The sequence below is a fragment of the Callorhinus ursinus genome, unplaced genomic scaffold, assembly GCF_003265705.2.
Source record: "Callorhinus ursinus isolate GAN/ISIS: 27379988/994484 unplaced genomic scaffold, GSC_fseal_2.0 scaffold31, whole genome shotgun sequence".
Taxonomy (NCBI): Eukaryota; Metazoa; Chordata; class Mammalia; order Carnivora; family Otariidae; genus Callorhinus; species Callorhinus ursinus.
The window spans coordinates 12,037,105-12,057,617 of NW_027397093.1; the positions used below are offsets into that span (position 1 = coordinate 12,037,105).

At 39.2% G+C, this 20,513-nt stretch overlaps 2 protein-coding genes across 8 annotated transcripts in view; both read left to right on the top strand.

Annotated features, from left to right (window-relative positions):
• The window catches only part of ANXA7 (annexin A7), a 30,076-nt gene extending 12,704 nt beyond the window's left edge, over nt 1–17,372 (top strand). For both annotated transcript variants that reach the window (XM_025850638.2, XM_025850339.2), the window contains 8 exons: nt 2,098–2,200; nt 2,415–2,509; nt 6,414–6,527; nt 6,760–6,930; nt 9,223–9,393; nt 9,473–9,548; nt 10,818–10,930; nt 12,910–17,372. In XM_025850638.2, coding sequence (XP_025706423.1) covers nt 2,098–2,200; nt 2,415–2,509; nt 6,414–6,527; nt 6,760–6,930; nt 9,223–9,393; nt 9,473–9,548; nt 10,818–10,930; nt 12,910–13,032 — 966 coding nt within the window. In that variant the 3' untranslated portion in view covers nt 13,033–17,372. The remainder of the gene's footprint in view (nt 1–2,097; nt 2,201–2,414; nt 2,510–6,413; nt 6,528–6,759; nt 6,931–9,222; nt 9,394–9,472; nt 9,549–10,817; nt 10,931–12,909) is intronic.
• A 133-nt stretch (nt 17,373–17,505) lies between these two features.
• CFAP70 (cilia and flagella associated protein 70) overlaps nt 17,506–20,513 on the top strand; it is a 105,485-nt gene continuing 102,477 nt past the window's right edge. For 5 of the 6 annotated variants that reach the window (XM_025850570.2, XM_073878827.1, XM_073878830.1 and 2 more), the window contains exons 1-2: nt 17,506–18,141; nt 18,334–20,156. The gene's annotated coding sequence lies outside the window, so the exon portion shown is untranslated. Of the gene's footprint in view, nt 18,142–18,333; nt 20,157–20,513 lie in introns of those variants that run through there. The other variant, XM_073878828.1, reaches the window with a different exon arrangement.

A 20,513-nucleotide genomic window follows, 5' to 3' on the forward strand; every position in this document is an offset into this window, starting at 1 on the left:
TTAGGATTTTAGTGAAGGTGCTTACATCAAAGGATGTAAGTTTGATTTCTTAGTTTCTTGATACCATAAGACTCATGTAAAGGCTTATGTTAAAAAAAAAATTTTAGGGGCACCTGGGTGGCTCAGTTGGTTATGTGTCTGCCTTCGGCTTGGGTCATGATCCTGGGGTCCTAGGATCGAGTCCTCCATCGGACTCCTTGCTCAGCGGGGAGCCTGCTTCTCCCTCTCCCTGCCGCTCCCCCTGCTTGTGTTCTCTCTCTCTCTGTCAAATAAACAAAATATTAAAAAAGAAAAATTTATACTTGAATATTTGCAGTTGAGAATTTTTTCAGTTTTTTCTTAAAACCACTATACAGATATTTGTTAGTTCCCTTCTTATATTCCTGGCACTATATTCATAGTGCAGGATGGTTGTTAGAAGAAAATGTTGTGTGAGAATATAGGTAAGTGGGAGAAGTTATTGACCCTAAAAATGTTTGCTAAAAGATGGTCTGTTCCCGGGGCGCCTGGGTGGCTCAGTTGGTTAAGCGACTGCCTTCGGCTCAGGTCATGATCTTGGAGTCCCGGGATCGAGTCCCACATCATGCTCCCTGCTCAGCAGGGAGTCTGCTTCTCCCTCTGACCCTCTTCCCTCTCGTGCTATCTCTCATTCTCTCTCTAATAAATAAATTTAAAAAAAAATTAAAAAAAAAAAAAAAGATGGTCTGTTCCCTTTCTCCCCATTAATTTGCCCCTGAAGTTGCTGGCATATTGCTGTATTCAATGAGTATAACTTTAAATGCAGTTTCAGTTGCCTAAAAAGCAATTGAGTCATTTTATATTTTGCAATCATGTTGAATGCATCTCTAAATGATATTTTAGAGATAATGGGTTAAATAAAATATATTACTAAAATTCAGTTTTGAAAAACTGGTGAGATACCATCTCACTTCATCCCATCTCTCTTAAGCCCTAATTTAAATAGTTTAAGAAAACTATTGAATTGTTTCCTAGCTGTGTATTTTCAAATCTTTTAAATTTTGAAATAATTTCAGACTTAAAAATGTAATAAAAATTGTACATAGGGGGCACCTGGGTGGTTCAGTCGGTTAAGCATCTGCCTTCGGCTCAGGTCGTAATCCCAGGATCCTGGGATCAAGCCCTGCGTCGGGCTCCCTGCTCAGCGGGGAGTCTGCTTCTCCCTCTGTCCCTCCCCCTTGCTTGTGTGCTCTCTCTCTCCCCCTCAAATAAAGCTTTTAAAAAAATTATCTTGCTTGTTTGAAACCTCATTGGACAGCTCAATGTCTACCTAACTAAAACCCTTACTATATTATTATCTTTAAATCAAACACTGCTGCTCATCTCACACTATCCAGGGATGAATTTCTTTTTTTCCTGCTTTTCTAATAAGAAGGAAATCAAGACATAGGAAGATTGTGACAAGTTTCACAAGCTTGACTTTTCTTATCTCCTGAAAGTTTGGTGTTTAGCTGTCTTTTTTGGCAGGGAGAGGATAGGTCTTTCTTGCCTGTTCCAGAATGAGCCTTCATAATAAAATGCTCATATCCTTTGTCCTAAAACATGAGCTCCTTAGCCAAGAGTGATGACTGGGGAAGTCTTAAGTTGTCGTCTTGTCAGCAGAGAATCCTGACTTAAAATTTATATTTTTGGGGGGCGCCTGGGTGGCTCAGTTGATTAAGTGACTGCCTTCAGCTCAGGTCATGATCCTGGAGTCCTGGGATTGAGTCCCGCATCAGGCTCACTGCTCAGCGGGGAGTCTGCTTCTCCCTCTGACCCTCCCCCCTCTCATGTGCCTTCTCTCCCATTCTCTCTCTCTCAAATAAATAAAATCTTTTTTTTTTAAGATTTTATTTATTTATTTGACAGAGAGAGACACAGTGAGAGAGGGAACGCAAGCAGGGGGAGTGGGAGAGGGAGAAGCAGGCTTCCCATGGAGCAGGGAGCCCGATGCAGGGGCTCGATCCCAGGAGCCTGGGATCATGACCTGAGTTGAAGGCAGATGCTTAACTCTGAGCCACCCAGGGGCCCCTGATGTAATGTTATCTTATGAAATGATTAACACAATCCCTGACTTGGATTTTATGCCTCTTTTTTCAGCCTGCTGCGATGACTCAGGGAGCTCAAGGAACAGTCCGGCCAGCTGCGAACTTTGATGCCATGAGAGATGCAGAAATTCTTCGGAAAGCAATGAAGGGTTTTGGTAAGGAAAACAGGTTTTTAATCTTACTGATAATTTCAAGTGACTGAATCTAAAGTAACAATAAGCTTTATTTTTTAAATCAAATGTATGTGTCCACCTGTGCACGTAACTCAATTTAATCTGACACCAGGCACCTTGTAAGCATGTAAGAGATGTCCTCAGGGAATATCCAGTACAGAATTCACCCTTACTTAAACATCGATGGTTCTTCCAGGCACAGACGAGCAGGCAATTGTGGACGTTGTGGCCAGCCGTTCCAGTGATCAGAGGCAAAAAATTAAAGCAGCTTTTAAGACCATGTATGGCAAGGTATATATATTTTTTTCTTTCCTGGCCACAAACAGTGGCCTATGGGCTCCATGTTTATGTTAGGTTGGATACTATTGTTTTCGTAGTGCTGGTGGTGCGAAGTAGAGACAGCTAGATTTCAGAGACCCCAGGAGTGGTGTGTTCACTATTTATTTCTCTTGAAAGCCTTTCTAATTCTGGAGTAGTCCTTGATCTCATAGTCCTACTCATACCTCATATGATGACTGGTATGTGATAGATGCTCAGTAGAAAATAGATTATGGCCACAATAGCATAACTGATAATAGATAAATTTATTATATCAAATAGGTAGATAGATAAATAGTGTCATAGAGAAATAGTATGGTTCACAGTCTCTCTTGGCAGTGGGGTTCAAGGACTTACTCTACAGTCCCTACTTATTCTTGGTGTTTGGCTTCCTCTTCCACTCCACTTCCTCCCTCTAAATATATCCTGTATTATGATGCATGGACCTTCTTGCCATTCACCAAATGTCATGGCCTTTCAGACCTCTATGTTTGGTATATGTTGTTCTCTTGGCCTAGAACACTTTTTCCTCTTTTTTTCTTCATGGCAAACAGCTTCTTCAGGATTTAGCTTGAATCAGCTACTCTGAAGTTTCATTTCTCAGAGCAGAATTTTGCTGCTGCTTTCACTGTGGTCCAGCCGCATTTTGTAAAACCTCTGCCATAACTGATCTCATTGCCTACTCCCTGCAGCAGTGAGCTCCCCTCAGGCAAACCATGTCCAATTCATCTGGGCATTTTCAGCACCAAGTACAGGAATAATAACCAATAGCCACTTAATAAATATTTGCTGAGGGGTGCCTGGGTGCCTCAGTCTGTTAAGCGTCTGCCTTCGGCTCAGGTCATGATCCTGGGGTCCTGGGAGGAAGCCCCGCATCGGGCTCCCTGCTCAGCAAGAGCTTGCTTCTCCCTCTCCCTCTGTCTCCTGCTCTGCCTACTTGTGCTCTCTCTCTTTCTCTGTCAAATAAATAAATAGAATCTTAAAAAAACAAAAACCAGTATTTGCTGAATGGATGATCGGTGACAAAATCGAGCAAGATTCAATGGGTAAAAAGCATTATTGCTTCTTAGATATAAAGGGGAAAGCTGGGTAGCATTGTTTTTCCATTTAGATAGGAATCCTAAAATTTCCTAACATTCTCTGGATCCAGTTTACTTTTCTCAGAATGGGAATAGAGGTTCACTGGTTTGTCCCACTTCACCTATTCTACTCTGCCTTACTCTCTCTGCCTGGCCCAGATCTACTACTTTAGTCTAAAAGCTGATTAAGCGACAGAAACTCTAGATTTCCTTAGGGTACAACATCAGATGCACTTCTCTAACGAGTATTTTCTGTATTATGAATCTCTTTAGTTCATATATAGCCTGTGCTATGCTGTGCTGAATTTTCTCCTGTATCAGTTTAGAATTAAAACTAAACTCACAACCTGTGTTTTTTTGCTCCCAGCCACCTTTTCTCTTGGCTTCCTTCTAATTAATACAAATATCATTTGTTGTGGAGTTGTCCTTGATTCCACATTCTTCTTTATCAGTCAGTCTGTGAGTACTTATTCAGTGCCTACTGTATTCCAGGCGCTTTGTCCTAGAATCCAGTTATTGACAATGTCTCCTTGATCTAATATGTAAAGGGTTCTTTTAAAATATGTCTTCTTTCTCAAATCCACCACTCAAATCCAAGCCTTTATTACTTCTTACCTAAGTGATCTGGTTGCAAAAATGTTCTTATCTAAAGTGTCTTTATCGTCACAGTCCATACGGCCTATGGTTGTCATTTCAGTGTCTTTTTCTTGCATAAAAGCTTCCAGTGGCTCCTCCCAGTATGCAGAATCAAATCCACATTCTTTAGTTTGGTATTCAAGGTAATAACACAAGCGTATCATTACAGATCTGTCTCACTAGTCTTTGAGAACATTCCCCTCTAACAAAGTTGGTTATCTTCTTCACTAAACAAGCTTTGCTCATTCTTGCCTCATACTGGTGATTCTCAACCTTAGCTGAGCATGATAATCTCCTTTCAAACTTAAAACACATGCAGAATCTCTGAGTATTTGTCCTCTACATCGTGTGTGTGTGTGTGTGTGTGTGTGTGTGTTTTAAAGATTTTATTTATTTATTTGACAGAGAGAGACACAGTGAGAGAGGGAACACAAGCAGGGGGAGTGGGAGAGGGAGAAGCAGGCTTCCCGCCGAGCAGGGAGCCCGATGCGGGGCTCTATCCCAGGACGCTGGGATCATGACCTGAGCCGAAGGCAGACGCTTAATGACTGAGCCACCCAGGCGCCCCAGTCTGTGTGTGTGTGTGTGTGTGTGTGTGTGTGTGTGTGTGTGAAGAAAAAATTCCACAGATAATTTTACTGCATAGCCAAGACTGGGAACCATGTTTTCTCTTTCTCATTTGTGTTCCTCCTCCTTGCCTGAAATATCTTTCTCCTTCCTCTTCGCCTGCTAGTGTTTATATACTCTTTAAGGTCTGGACTAGAAGCTTTCTCTGAGTTCTCTAGCCCAGCTGAACTTCTCCTGTTTCAACTTTTTCTGCTGGTTATCTATGTGCCGTTTACTCATCTGGTACTGGAGTAGAGCCTGCTTTATATTATCTCTTTTTAGATGTTTATCTTTCCGAATAAGAACACAGTGATTATGATTCCTACTTCTGCACAGAACAAAAACAGTTTCTTGTGTGAAATAAATATCTGTTTATCATTTTGTTAATCTTAATTCTTTATTTCATGTATCTGTCTTTGAACCTGGTATAGTGGTGAAACTATAGTAGGAATTTATTAAGTGTTATTGGTAGAATGAGTAAAATACATCTGCTTGAGAGGTGCCTGGGTGGTTCAGTCAGTTAAGTGGCTGACTCTTGAGTTTGGCTCAGGGTCCTGGGATCGAGCCCTGTGTCGGGCTTCTTGCTCAGCAGGCAAGTCTGCTTGAGGATTCTCTTTCCTCTCCTTCTGCCGCTCTCCCCACTCATGTGCATTCTCTCTCTTTCTCTTTCTCAAATAAATCTTTATAAATAAATAACTAAAATACGTTTGCTTGAGATGTTGGTGAGGATGCAGAGAAAGGGGAACCTTCTTGCACTCTTGGTGGGAATGCAAACTGGTACAGCCACTCTGGAAAACAGTATGGAAGTTCCTCAGAAAGTTAAAAATAAAGCTACCCTGTGACCCAGCAATTGCACTACTAGATATTTATCCAAAGGATACAAACATAGTGATTCCAGGGGCATGTGCCCCCCAGTGTTTATAGCAGCAATGTCCACAATAGCCAAAATATGGAAATACACCATGGAATATTACTCGGCCATCAAAAAGAATGATTGCAGCTTGCCATTTGTAGCAACGTGGTTGGAACTAGGCTGTATTATGCTAAGCGAAATCAGTCAGTCAGAGAAAGACAGATACCATATGATTTCATTTCACATGTGGAATTTAAAAAACAACACAGATGAGCATAAGGGAAGGGAAGGAAAAATAAGACGAAATCAGAGAGGGAGACAAACCCTAAGAGACTCTCAACTATAGGAAACAAATTGAGGGTTGCTGAAGGGGGTGGGTCGGGGGGATGGGGTAACAGTGATGGGCATTAAGAAGGGTACTTGATGTAATGAGCACTGGGTGTTAGAGGCAACTGATGAATCACTAAACTCTACCTCAGAAACTAATAATACATTATGTTAATTGATTTTAAGTAAAAAAATATATTTGCTTGAGTGTAACAAACTTAAGATATATATATTTGTTTCTAGTATATACTATTTAAGTTTGAAATTTAGGTTTTCATAAAGCAACTCAATTCCATTTTTCCATATTTTTCTTAAAAAATTTAAGCAACAAAATTTGGAGAGCACACATACTTAGTTTGTATTTGTAATTAAACAGGATTTAATCAAAGACCTTAAATCAGAGTTAAGTGGAAATATGGAAGAACTGATCCTTGCCCTGTTCATGCCACCTACATATTATGATGCCTGGAGTTTACGGAATGCAATGAAGGTGCTGTATGTCATTTACTTTGTATATTTTATCCTGTTTCAAATGTAAAACCCCACATGTTATAGCACTTTTGAATTTACAGTGATAGCTAAATCAGTACATAGTATCTGAATATATAGAGCTTTTCAGGTCTGGAGACCAAAGAAGTATTTGATGGAATAGTAAGATTTAATTACTTCCAGCGATTTTTGTTTTTCTTTTGTATAATTCTCCCTTTCTTCATTTCACATAGGGAGCAGGAACTCAGGAACGTGTATTGATTGAAATTTTGTGCACAAGAACAAATCAGGAAATCCGAGAAATTGTCAGATGTTATCAATCAGAATTTGGACGAGACCTTGAAAAGGACATTAGGTCAGATACATCAGGGCATTTTGAACGTTTACTTGTATCTATGTGCCAGGTGAGTATAGTATGAATATATGTTGATGGAGGGAACATTCTGCACTTTCTGTGACCAGTGAGCGTTCTTTATTCCTTTTAGTATTTAGTCTACTTGTAATCTTGCCATCTTTAAGAGGGGTAACACAGAATCCTATGTACAAATTTCTTTTAGTCACAATTGAGTTTGATTTCTTCAGATCTGGCTTTTGGAAGTGATTAGAAATTAACCTCTTTAAAGTTATATGGAATCAGAAATCAACTTGCGGCTCTATATCTTAGGCTGGGGTGAATCTTGTGCTTTAAGCTTAGCATTGTACGGTCAGTTAAATTGGACCATCAACTGAAAATATGCAGGACTGCCGTGGAAGTGCTAGAGGAGGTGAAAACTGAGGAAAGCCAGAAATGCAGAAACATTTCTCAGACTTCACAGTAATGTGATTAGCACCTTCCTTATTCTGATTTCCCAGATGTGCTGGAGAAGTGACAAAAAGTTCTCCGAAGAGAGTATTTGGAATGATATTAAACACACTTATAGAATGGGATGATGAAGGTTTATTTGAAAGGAATGACACAGAAGACCAGCACACTGATTCAGCATCAGGAGTTATTAGCTTTCCTGCTAGTACACAAGGTTGGACAGTCCAGAGGGATCAGAGAGTAGAGGACAAGCTCTTCAGAGCAAAGGGAGATAGTTGCAGGAAACAGTGCACCAGAGTGAGTGGGTGGGTGTGGACATGAGAAAAAAGAAAGCAAATGGGTGGGAAGAAATTGAACTTACCTACGATGGAATAACAGAGTAGGGGGGGTAGATTAGCATTTAAAAACAACAACAAAAGGAAGACAAAAGCAGGAACAGATTTAACACTAAAAAATGATTAAGACTTTATATGAGGTGCTGAATCTATGCAAATTCAAGGCCCATCTATTTTACAAAGTAAAGGGACCTCTTTCAGGGAGTGAGCAGAGGAATGGCTTCCCAGGAAAATGAGACTGGTGTTGTGTATTTGAGTCCAAAGGCAGTCATCTGGGGAGTTTTTCCTGAACATCTTTTCATGTGCTATCTTTAGTCTCCCATTTAGAATATGCTTCTGCATATTTCTTGTGCCCAGTGCTCTTCAGAATACTGCATCTCCCCTTCAAGGAACACCTCTCCATTTTGTTCCTCAGACAGACACGGAGACTAGAGGGCAGCCTTTCCTTCTTTTGGGTTTGTGTTTCTATTTTTGGGAGAAACCAAATGCCCATTTAAGCTTTCCTCTCCTTCAGGCCCAGAGTTTCCTCTCTGGCTCTCTCCTTCCTCTTCCCAGGGAAGAGTTTGGTATACAAATTGGCATAGTCCAGCAGGACTTGAGTTATTTATAGCTTCTAAAAAGCTCATGTATCATTTGTATGTGTACATTCAAAATAAAACTTACATGTTGTAAGATTACACTTGGCTGAAGGAAAGGGGGTTCATGAAGCCTCCATATTATATATTCCCTCCCTTGATTTAAATTCTTTGAGGGCAGGGACCTTGTCTTTCTTGTGTCACTACCACCTAGCACATCCTGTCGGTTCATTTTCTCTGGAGAGCCCTGACTAATACAGCCTCACACCAAACAAGCACTCTGAGATACCTTTTAGCTGCATGAATGAATACAAAGTGAAACTCAGTATAACGCATAATGATCTTAAATTCCAGCTAAGGAGAATTATAATTTCTTCACTTGAGTAGTTTATATCTCCTAGTAGAGAAGTTTTTCTTTTTGTTTTTTTTTTTGTTTGTTTTGGTGTGTGGGGGGGTGTGGTTTGTATAAATATAAATATATATAAATTTTTTTTAAAAAAGATTTTATTTATTTATTTGACAGAGAGACAGTGAGAGAGGGAACACAGGCGGGGGAGTGGGAGAGGGAGAAGCAGGCCTCCCACCGAGCAGGGAGCCCGATGTGGGGCTCAGTCCCAGGACCCTGAGATCATGACCCAAGCCGAAGGCAGTCGCTTAACCGACTGAGCCACCCAGGTGCCCCATATATAAATTTTTTAATGGAAACTTTTCTGGTTAAACTTTGTCCTCAAAGCCCTGAAAACCTCTCATTTTAACATAACCTCATTAAACCACGATCAAATATTATAAACTCCAAAGTTGGCAGTATAATACAGTACTAGTTATACTAGTATAGCTTCTTTGGAAATGAAGATAAGCATGACAGACTTTATGCAGTGATCTTCAATAAATTGTCCCTTTAAGTCCAAAAGTGACTAGATTAGTAAGAAAATTTTTAGTAGAACTTGTATCAGGTTTTCCAATTCCTGCCTTCCTCTTTTGCAGGGAAATCGTGATGAGAACCAGAATGTTAACCACCAGTTGGCTCAGGAAGATGCTCAACGTCTCTATCAAGCCGGTGAGGGGAGACTAGGGACAGATGAATCTTGCTTTAACATGATTCTTGCCACAAGAAGCTTTCCTCAGCTGAAAGCTACCGTGGAGGCTTATTCCAGGGTATGAGCTTTTCTTCTGAAGATTTGGCTTCAGTTTTAAGTTGTGAAAATATTTTAACCCCTATACTTTTTGTTTGCAGGTGGCTAATCGAGACTTGCTAAGTAGTGTTGCCCGTGAATTTTCTGGAAATGTTGAAAGTGGTTTAAAGACCATCTGTAAGATACTTTTATGTTTTGCTTTGTTTTGTTTGTAGATGAAGAGGCTTTGAATAGTTGTTTCCATTAAGTGATGACAATTAATATAGCCTCCTGGGAATCTGCTTAGGCAGAGGCTGAGCTAATTCTGTTTTTAAATACAGTTCCCTATGAATGATGGTGGTGTGATCAAAAAGGGTTCTTTGGAATTATTAATAATTATTATTAATGCATGGCTCAATCCCAGGACCCTGAGATCATGACCTGAGCTGAAGGCAGACGCTTAACTGAGCCACCCAGGCATCCAAAACCCCCTTTTTTAAAAGTTTATTTATAATCTCTCCACCCAGTGTCAGTTTTTGAACTCACAACCCCGAGATCAACCCCTGACTGAGCCAACCAGGTGCCCCTCAAAAAATACCTTTCAGGGTGGGGGGATGGGTTAGCCTGGTGATGGGTATTAAAGAGGGCACATTGCGTGGAGCACTGGGTGTTATGCACAAACAATGAATCATGGAACACTACATCAAAAACTAATGATGTAATGTATGGTGATTAACATAACAATAAAAAATAAAAAATAAACCACCTTTCAAATATTCAGCCCAATGAGACCCTTTTCCCTTTTGAAAACAAACAAAAAAAACGCAGTTTCTGGTGTTCTTTGAGATGTCCAGTGAAATGAAAATTTAATTCTCATGGCGAATATATGACGAAAGAGAGTATTAGTAACACATTGGTATTAGCAATTGAGTGTCCTACAAATATTCATGTAGTAATTGTAGCTAAAGGAATAATGTAAAGTTAGTATACAACTACCATCTGCAGGAAGAGACTTTGCTAAGTTAATTTTCCTAAGAGAGAATGTCAGACTTATTATCATTCTCAAATTTAGGCTCAAATCTGTTTTTTGTACTGGAATGTATCTCCTACCCTTCTGTCAGCCAAATGATATAACTGATGTCTAGAATTCAGATTTCAGTCATTATTTCTTTTAAGTAAGATATCGCCAGGGCACAGTTGTTACATATTTTCTCACTTGAAGGGGAAAAAATGTAAAGAATCTAAGCTATTGCATCTATGGAGGAAAAAAGGGATTTATTGGCTAGAGGGATTCCTTTAGAATTAAAGGTAGCCTGTCTGATGCAGCTAGAAAGATAGATGAATTCTGAGAAAAGTCAAGATTTCGCTATGATTATAAGGATCAAAGGCAGGCTAGAAGTGATAAATGAAGCTGGGGCATGGATACCTTTGCCAAGGCATCATGTGTCAAGTATCTCTAACTTACAGTGCAGTGTGCCCTGAACCGTCCTGCCTTCTTTGCTGAGAGGCTCTACTATTCTATGAAAGGTGCCGGCACAGATGACTCCACCCTGGTCAGGATTGTGGTCACTCGAAGTGAGGTGAGGCTTTCTTTTCTTGTCTGATCTTTCTTGATTTTTTTTTTTAAGATTTATTTATTTGAGAGAGAGAAGGGAGGGTAGAAAATGCAGGGGGCGAGGGGTAGAGGGAGAGAATCTCAAAGCAGATCCCTCCTCCCCCGAGTGTGAGCCCATGTAGGGCTCTATCCCAGGACCCTGAGATCATGACCTGAGCCAAAATTAAAAGACACTTAACCAACTGCGTCACCCAGGCGCCTCTGATCTTAGCTTGATTTTGAATGTTGATTTCCTAAAGTTCCTCAGCTGGTGATTAGGAAGGATGTTAAGAGCGAGCTCCCTTTGTCACCGCTGGTAGAGGCTGTACTAAAGCACAGTGTTCACTCTCCTCATGCCGTGAGAGAGGATTGGGTTAGTGAAACAGACCACTGTGTCTCAGTGTAGCCAGTGCCAAGAGATTTTTCTACTTGGGAAAGTCTGTGGAGAATACTGATTTATGTCAAGTTGGAAAATGTTTTTATTTTGCTAATGTAAAAAATTGTATGAAAGAGGGACGCCTGGGTGGCTCAGTCGTTAAGCATCTGCCTTTGGCTCAGGTCATGATCCCAGGGTCCTGGGATTGAGTCCCACATTGGGCTCCTTGCTCAGTGAGGAGCCTGCTTCTCCCTCTCCCTCTACTGCTCCCACTGCTTGTGCTCTCTTTCTCTGACAAATAAATAAATAAAAATCTTTAAAAAAATAATAAAAAAATTGTATGAAAGATTAATCCTATTGGATACAAAAATTCTTGAAATTTGGCATGGCTTCTAATTATAAAATAATTTTTGAAAACTTATCTTTTTCTCTTTACCTAAATATACCTCAAATGCTTTTCTTTCTTTGACTTTGTATATTTATTGGACTTCTTTTTTACTTGAAAGAAAACATGCCACTAAATTATAGTAGAGAAGGTAAATCATTTTTATAAAGACAACCATCATATGGTGTTTTTAAAAAAACTGTATTTGTACTTGGACCTAAGTTTATAAGCATGATCTCTTTAAATCGTAATAAAATATACACAACATAAAACTTAACATTTTAACCATTTTAAAGTATTCATTCCAGTGGCTTAAATTAAGTACATTCACATTGTTGTACACCCATTACCACCACAACTTTTTCACTTTCGTAAAACTGAAATCCATACTCATTATATAATAATTCACTGTTCTCCTTTCTCCCCCCAGCCCCTGGCAACCATTATGCTTTCTCTTCCTATGAATTTGACTACTCTAGGTACCTTGTATAAGTGGAATCATATTTATCCATTTGTGACTGGCTTCTTTCACTTAGCATAACATTTTCCAGGTTCATCCATGTTGTAGCATGTGTCAGAATTTCTTTTTAAGGCTGAAAAATGTTCCATTGTATGTGTAGACCACCTTCTGTTTATTCGTCTGTCAGTGGACACTAGGGTTGCTTCTTCCTTTTGGCCATTGTAAACACAGGTGTACAAATACTTGCTTGAGTCCTTGCTTTCGCTTTTCTGTGTATACCTGGAAGTGGAACTGCTGTATCATATGGTAGTTCTGTTTTATTTTTGAGGAATCACCAAACCTTTTACTACAGCGGCTGCACTGTTATAGTCCTACTAGCAATGTACAAGGGTTCCAATTTCTCCACACCCTTGCCAACACTTGTTATTTTCTGTGTTTTTAAGAATAACCATCCTATCAAATGGTTTTATTTTTTTAATGGTTTTTAAATGATCAATATTTTGAGGATAATAGATGAAACTGGTACCACCCTTATTCAGTATTTTTAGAGAACAGTGAATCAGCCCTTCCCTGGGTGACGCTAGCAGTGGTATGAATACTACCTATCAAATATTGGTCACTTGGTTCCCCCCTCCGCTTTGATTATAATTAGGTTCTTTTCATTATTAAAGAATAATTCTAATAAATATCAGTTTTCTTTTAATTCTTTTTTCTAACATCAAAAATATCATCTCTTGCATGCAGATTGATCTTGTACAAATAAAGCAGACGTTCAGTCAGATGTATCAGAAGACCCTGGGCACAATGATCTCAAGTGACACAAGTGGAGATTACCGAAAGCTTCTTCTGGCCATCGTGGGCCAGTAGGAGGGATTTTTTAAATAAATGAAGCATATCCTTCAATAATTGACCTGCATGCAGTAATATCAACCACCACCTAAGCAAAAGAGCTTTTTACCAAGGACTGTGTCAGGGTGTTGTGCTTGGTTTGTACATGTGGTTATTGCCTTAATTCCAATGTTACTTTTTCTCTATATACAATCAGTGTGAAGCCATCTCACAATGATGTACTAATAATGCAATGTTTGTAAGTCATAAATCTCACTGCTTTTCTAATCAGGATTCTAAATTGAATAAAAATCATAACAATTTCTAATTCTCCATAATAAAGCTGAATAAAAGAAAAAGTTGCAAAACTCTGCCTTCCAAAGCCCTGGTAGGTCCATTGAACAGTTATAGTTGGTCTTATGTCAAAACTGTATTATTACCTTTTTAAAGATTCAGCTCTTTTGACTTAGAAGAGTAATTTGCATCTTATTTTACATAAATTGATATTCTATATTTATAAACACTAAACTTTCCACATAGGAAACGGATGAGTATTGCCTGTAGCAACTTTTAAAAAAGGGATTATATGTTTTATATGCATAAAATATATAGCCTACTATGTCTAAAACTCCCTAAAGATCTTTATTGGCCCTTGGTTTAAAAAAAAAATTATGAAAGACTTTAAAAATTAGTTACAATTTAATCATGATTGAAGAAAGTGAAGTTTGACATACAGGAGGAACTTAATTAGTGAAGCTTACAGTATGGGAAAATTGGATGCTAGCTCTTTGGAGAAGTAGTTCAGGAGCTCAATTAGTCATGTAGCAGGATGATTACAAAACCCATTGGTTTATCCCCACTACTGAGCAATTACTTACTGAATATATTGGACATTATAACAGGTAGTCAGGAGAAACACAAAGGCAGGAGGTTTGTAATATACTGGGGGCTCTAAACAAAAATTAAGATAAAAAATTGTAAATACTAGATGATAAATTCTGCTGAGGATGAGAACCCTATTTGTTCTTTGTGTGAAGCTTCCCAGCACAAAGCAGAAATATACAGATTTGGTGAATGCTTATATTCAGAATTGAGAAGAACAGCAAATATCAGTTATAGTTCAATGAACATTGGTTTTGTGTAAATACTAAGGGGTATATAAGGTGGTATAGGATACAACCTTAGACCTCTTTCTGTACAGTTGTAGTGAAGGCAAGATATATGGGTAGAAGGATAATGAGTTAAGATGGATGTTAATTACTTTGAAGTAGTTTCATTGAAAAAGGTGAGTTTTGATGTAGATTTTGAAAAAGTAACAGTGATGGGATTTGGTAATACGAGAAGTGGGGGTAAGGTATTAAGGAAAGAAAAGATATGAGCAATATATTTTTCAACTTTTTGAAAATTGAGATATAATTTATATACCATTCAGCTTTTTAAAGTGTACATTTCAGCAGTTTTTAGCAAATTCAGATTGTGCAATCATCACCATAATCAATTTTGAACAGTTTCATCATCCAAAAAGAAACTCTAGGCCTACCAGTAGCCACTCCTCATTCCCCCTCCTTCTGTCCAGCCCCTGGCAATCACCAATCTACTTTCTGTTTTTACGGATTTATCTATTTCGGGCTTTTCATATGAATGGAATCATTCAATATGTGGCCCTTATGTCTGGCTTCTTTCAGTTAGCTGCGTTGTAGTGTAAGTCAATACTTTATTCTGTTTTATGGCTGAATAATCCACTATAAGGACATACATTTTTTTGTCCATGCATCAGTTGATGGACATTTGGGTTGTTTCCACCTTTTGACTATTATGAATAATGCTGCTGTGAATATTTATGTACAAGTTTTTGTGTGGACATGTGTTTTCAGTTCTCTTGGCTTTAGAACTAGGAGTGGAATTGCTGGATCACAGTATCTTTATGTTTAACTTTTTGAGGATCTGCCAAACTGTTTTCCAAAACAGCTGCACCATTTTACAGTCCTACTAGCAGTAAACCCAGCTTCCAATTTCTCTTCATCCTAACCCAACACCATCATTATCTGTCTCTTTGATTATAGCCATCCTAGTGGATGTGAAGTGACTTCTCCTTATGGCTTTGATGTGCATTTTCCTAATGACTGTTTTCTTGTGCTTATTGTCCATTTGCATTATCTTTGGAAAAATGTCTTTTAATACTTTGTCCATTTTAAAATTGGGTTGTCTCTATTGAGTTGTAAGGGTTTTTTATACATTTTTCTGTATAGTAGATCCTTACATGATTTTTTGTTCACTATTTTATGAAATGGTTAGTTAAGGTGCAGCCACAGCATACACAGGAGAGGCTCAGGAAAACAATTTATTATACTCAAACATCCTAGAGACAAGAAGCACTGCACATACAGGGCCACATGGGAAAAACCCCAGGGTGGTCAGGAGGCCCAGGGGAATGCTTAGACCATGACTTTTATTGGGGTTTCTGGAAAGGCAAAGCAGGACAGGGCAAACAGTTCATTATTGGCTAGTTTGAGTAGTTTTGTGAGTATTTGGGCTACATGAGTGGTCTTTAATGTCCTCATATGGGGGGCCCTGGGATAATTAAGGCAGAGGAATATTGGCTCCTGTGGTGAGGGCCTGATATAGGAGGTATGGCTCTGGATCAGTTAGTTTGTATATCAAAGGCATGCTCCTTGCTGGGACCTTTGTTATCTCAATGAATGGGCATACCAGGGAGGAAGTAGTCACTTCCCAGTCAAAAGTTTTTTAAGATAGAAAAACATAATACACAAAACATTATATATCCACTCAATATAGATTTCCAAATATTTTCTCCCATTCTGTGGATTGCCTTTTTACTTTTTTTTTTTTTAACTCTTTTTTTAAAGTAATCTCTACACCCAACATGGGTTCAAACTCACAACCCCAAGATCAAGAGTTGCATGCTCTACTAACTGAGCCAGCCAGGTGCCCCTTTTTTACCTTTTTGGTGTCCTTTGATGCACAAATGTTTAAAATTCTGATGACGTCCAATTTTTCTATTCAGTCACTTGTGCTTTCAGTGTCATGTCTAAGAAAACTTTAGACATGAAACCATTTAGAAACCATTAGAAAATTGTCTAATGAAAGCTTATGATTTACTCATATGTTGTCTTCTAATATTTTTATGGTTTTAGCTCTTATATTTAGGTCTTTGACATTTTTAGTTCATTTTTACATATGGTGAGGTAGGTGTCCAACAACTTTTGCATTCGGATATATGGTTGTCCTACAATCATTTGTTGAAAAGACTGTTCTTTCCCCCACTGAATGGTCATGGCAGTCTTGCCAGAGATCACTGACCATAAAAAGTTTTATTTCTGAACTTTCCATTCCATTTGTCTATACATTTATCCTTATGTTTTGATTAAGCTGTACTTAATTACTTGATAACTGTAGCTTTGTAATAAGTTAGAAATTGGGAAGTGTGAGTCCTCCAACTGTGTTCTTTTTCAAGATTGTGTTTGCTATTCTGGCTCTTCTGCATTTCCACACGAATTTTAGAATCAGCTTGTCAATTTCTGCAAAAAAAATACCTGGGTTGTTGATAGTGATTGCTTTGACTAAATCAGTTTGAGGGTGAGCAATACATTTGATTGTATTATTGGATGCTATCAGAAATAAATTGGAAGTAACAGATTAGCTAATTAGAAACGAGTCTTTTGGAGTAATGAGAAAGGAGTTTGTTGTGATAGTGAGTCATTTAGTGGAGGTCTTTGAAACCCAAACTAAAGAGTTTGAATTTTATTAGGTATTATAGCTTTTTTTGCCCCCAAACTTGTTTGTATGTGTAGATGATTTAATTCTGATACTCAGTACTGTTGTATTTTCTGTAGCATTAAAGAGGGTCTTTTCCATGTTTTCTTATGAAGTTGAGGTTTTAAATCAGTCAAAAAAACATTTGAATGCCTTTCCTTGTAAGGACTATAGGAAATTCAGAGTGGCCACTGCTAAGCATTCCAGGAGAATAAAAGAACTAGAACACAAGGGTTTGCCCTCAGGCACTGTACACTGTCATTGTCTATTGACAGTGGTTAATTATGTTTAAGGAAATGACACCTGTACTTACCCTTTCGTGCTTAGGCATCATGAGTCATCTAGTTCCCTACCAAGACTTGGCCCTAGCCCTCACTTACTACGTAGAAAAGCATTTCATGTACAAGGTAGGATGGCTATCTCAGTGCAAATTCACTCACAGCCCTCACCTGGGAAAAAAATCCAGAGAGAAATGCCTTACTTAATAGTTCCATAGGTCTTATTTTTTTTTTAAATTAAAACACTGTAACCTTTAAAAGATCTTTTCTTAATTTTTATAATTTTAATATGTTTATAGCAGAAATAAAACTTATTTGTAAAATTTGGATCTGGTAATTCTGTATCCTCAGACATTTCCATGGAGAGTGGGGTGTGTGTGTGTAGCTACTGAAATAATTGTAAACGTACAGAAAAGTTGCCAAAACAGTGTAAAGAATTTTAATGTCCCTTTCACCCAGATTCTCATATAATTAACTTTTTATTGCTTCATTGCTCACTATGTGTGTGTGTGTGTGCATGCGTGCACATGTGTATATTCTTTATTGTTAGTCTTTCTGGGCATTTTAAGGATTGACAGAGCAAACCGCAGACATGATGTTCCATGACTTCTAAACACTCCGATGTGTATTTTCCCCTAAACAGGGACAGCATCCTACATAAAAGCAAACAACCTTCCATATCAGAAAATCAATTTTGGTACACTACCATCCAATCCATTGAGGCCATTCAAATTTTGCCCACTGTCCCAACAATGTCTCTCTTCTGGTCCAAAATACTATACAGGAATACATTTTGCATTTAGTTGTCATGTATCTTCATGTCCTTTATGTCCAATAGTCTTTTTTTTTTAAGATTTTATTCATTTGAGACACAGATAACAGAGCACGAGCAGGGGGAGAGGCAGAGGGAGAAGCAGGCTTCCTGCTGAACCAGGAGCTGGACGTGGGGCTCGATCCCAGGACTCTGGGATCATGACCTGAGCTGAAGGCAGATGCTTAACGATCTGAGCCACCCAGGTGCGCCTGTCCAATAGTCCTTTAATTTGGAATAGTTCCCCATCTTTTATGTCTTTGACAATTTTTTTAAAGATTTTATGTATTTATTTGACAGAGACACAGCAAGAGAGGGAACACAAGCAGGGGGAGTGGGAGAGGGAGAAGCAGGCTCCCCACAGAGCAGGGAGCCTGATGCGGGGCTCAATCCCAGGACCCTGGGATCATGACCTGAGCCAAAGGCAGATGCTTAACGACTGAACCACCCAGGTGTCCCTTATTTTTTTTTTTTAAGATTTTATTTATTTGACAGAGACGGCGAGAGAGGGAACACAAGCCTGGGGAGTGGGAGAGGGAGAACCAGCGTCCCCGCAGAGCAGGGAGCCAGTCTGAAAGTTTTAAAGAGTATAGCATCTACTTTCAATAGGGTGGCCTACAACCTGAGTCCCTCTGATGGCAGGAACACAACAAAATGATGCTTTGCTTTTCCCAGTGAGTCTCAACAGGAGGCATGCAATGTAGACTCCTCCCAACCCTGGTGCTTAACCTTAATCACCTGATCTTGTTGGTTTCTTCATTTCACCATTTCTCCTTTGTAATTGATTAGTATTCCAAAATCATGCCAATATCTTCTCATCAAACTTCCTCCCATCAACCTTACCATCCACTGCAGACTCCTGCCTGAATCATCCACCTCTATAGTGGGTGCCAAATAGTAATTCTCTTATTTCCATCATTTTCTTTGTCTTATTGGATTGGCATTCTACTGTTAGAGTTTTCCTTCCTCTCCATTTATTTATATCAATGTGAACTTGTAGATTCCTATTTTACTCAACAGATTGTAATCCATTAACACTGTTTATTTTGATTCCCAAATTGATTTGGCCAGTGGCTCTTCAAGCTGGCTCTTAACATTGCAACATTTGAAAATATGTATATTGCTAAGATTAATCTATGTAGTAGCTATAATTCATTTAGACTGCTTTGTAATATGCTATTTTGTGAATATATATATATATATATATCATATATATCAGTTTATTCACTCTTCCATTGATGGGCACTTCGGTTGTTTCCATGTTTTGGTATTGTAGTTTACTATTCCAGAACTCTAATGTTGAGTTTGGAACGTTCTAAAATTTTGGATTAATATAATATACTTCAAGGCTGTTTATTGTATAAGTATTGAGCACTAGGACTGTTTTACAGTCTAACAGTATATGAGAAGATCAGTTTTTTTTTCCAACTTTTTATTTAAATTCCAGTTAGTTAACATACAGTGTAATGTTAGTTTCAGGTGTAGGATTTAGTGATCATCACTTGCATAGAACATGCAGTGCTCATCACAACGTTGTACTTTTAATACCCATCATCCATTTAACCCATCCCTTCGCCGCCGCCAGGTCCCCCTCCCTTCCAGCAACCTTCCGTGTGTTTTTCTACAGTTAAGAGTCTGTTTTATGGTTTGCTCTTTTTTCCCCCCTATGTTCATCGTTTACGTTTCTTAAATTCCATATATGACTGAAATCATATGGTATTTGACTTACTTCGTTTATTAGCATAGAGGGTCACTTTAAAATACTGTTAATCTGCATTTTTCATGGAGAAGGATTTAAAATACCTGTTTTCAAAACCGTGTAGTAAAGGCTTTTAAATAAATTTCCTCTTGGTTTTTCTCCTATTTATGTATGGATATTGAAAGAAAGGGGTTGAGAAAACAAGATCAAAAGTTGTAAACCTCAGGGCTTATGCCAGGGGGAAGTTGCACCTGCGGACAAAATGACCTAGAGCAGGGACCCTGCCGCGCATGCACACAGTTCCAGAGCGCGTGCGCAGAAACCTCCCGAACCGCAGTTTTCCTTCCCGAAAACTTTATCGCGAGTCTTGGGATAAACTTGTGATTGCCAGAACTAAATTCTCGCGAGAGGTAATTAGTTGCTATAGTTGCGCATAACACATTTGCGGCAGCCTCAGGTAAGACAGGCGTATCCAAACTCCTCAGAAAACCCTCTGCTCCCGGCCTCTCCACCGTGGCCCTGGGACCACACCCCGTATCCTCAGTCTCTTCTGAGCTACAGCCGGGCAGAAACTCAAGGCCGCACCACACAGGGCACTCTGGTACGGACCTAAAGGCCACCGACCCCGCTAGGCACCGAGGCTCCTGCCAACCCCAGGCCTCCCACTTGAAGCCGGGCTTAGACCCCCTTCCGGCTTTGCCCCAGATACCCTGCAGTAGGTCCACACTGCGCCGCTGTCCCCAGACGACACCCCATCCGTCGTATTATCCAACCTGTTGTTTTTTTTTAAGATTTTATTTATTTGACAGAGACACAGTGAGAGAGGGAACACAAGCAGGGGGAGTGGGAGAGGGAGAAGCAGGTTTCCCACTGAGCAGGAAGCCCGATGAGGGGCTCGATCCGAGGACCCTGGGATCATGACCTGAGCCGAAGGCAGACGCTTAAGGACTGAGCCACC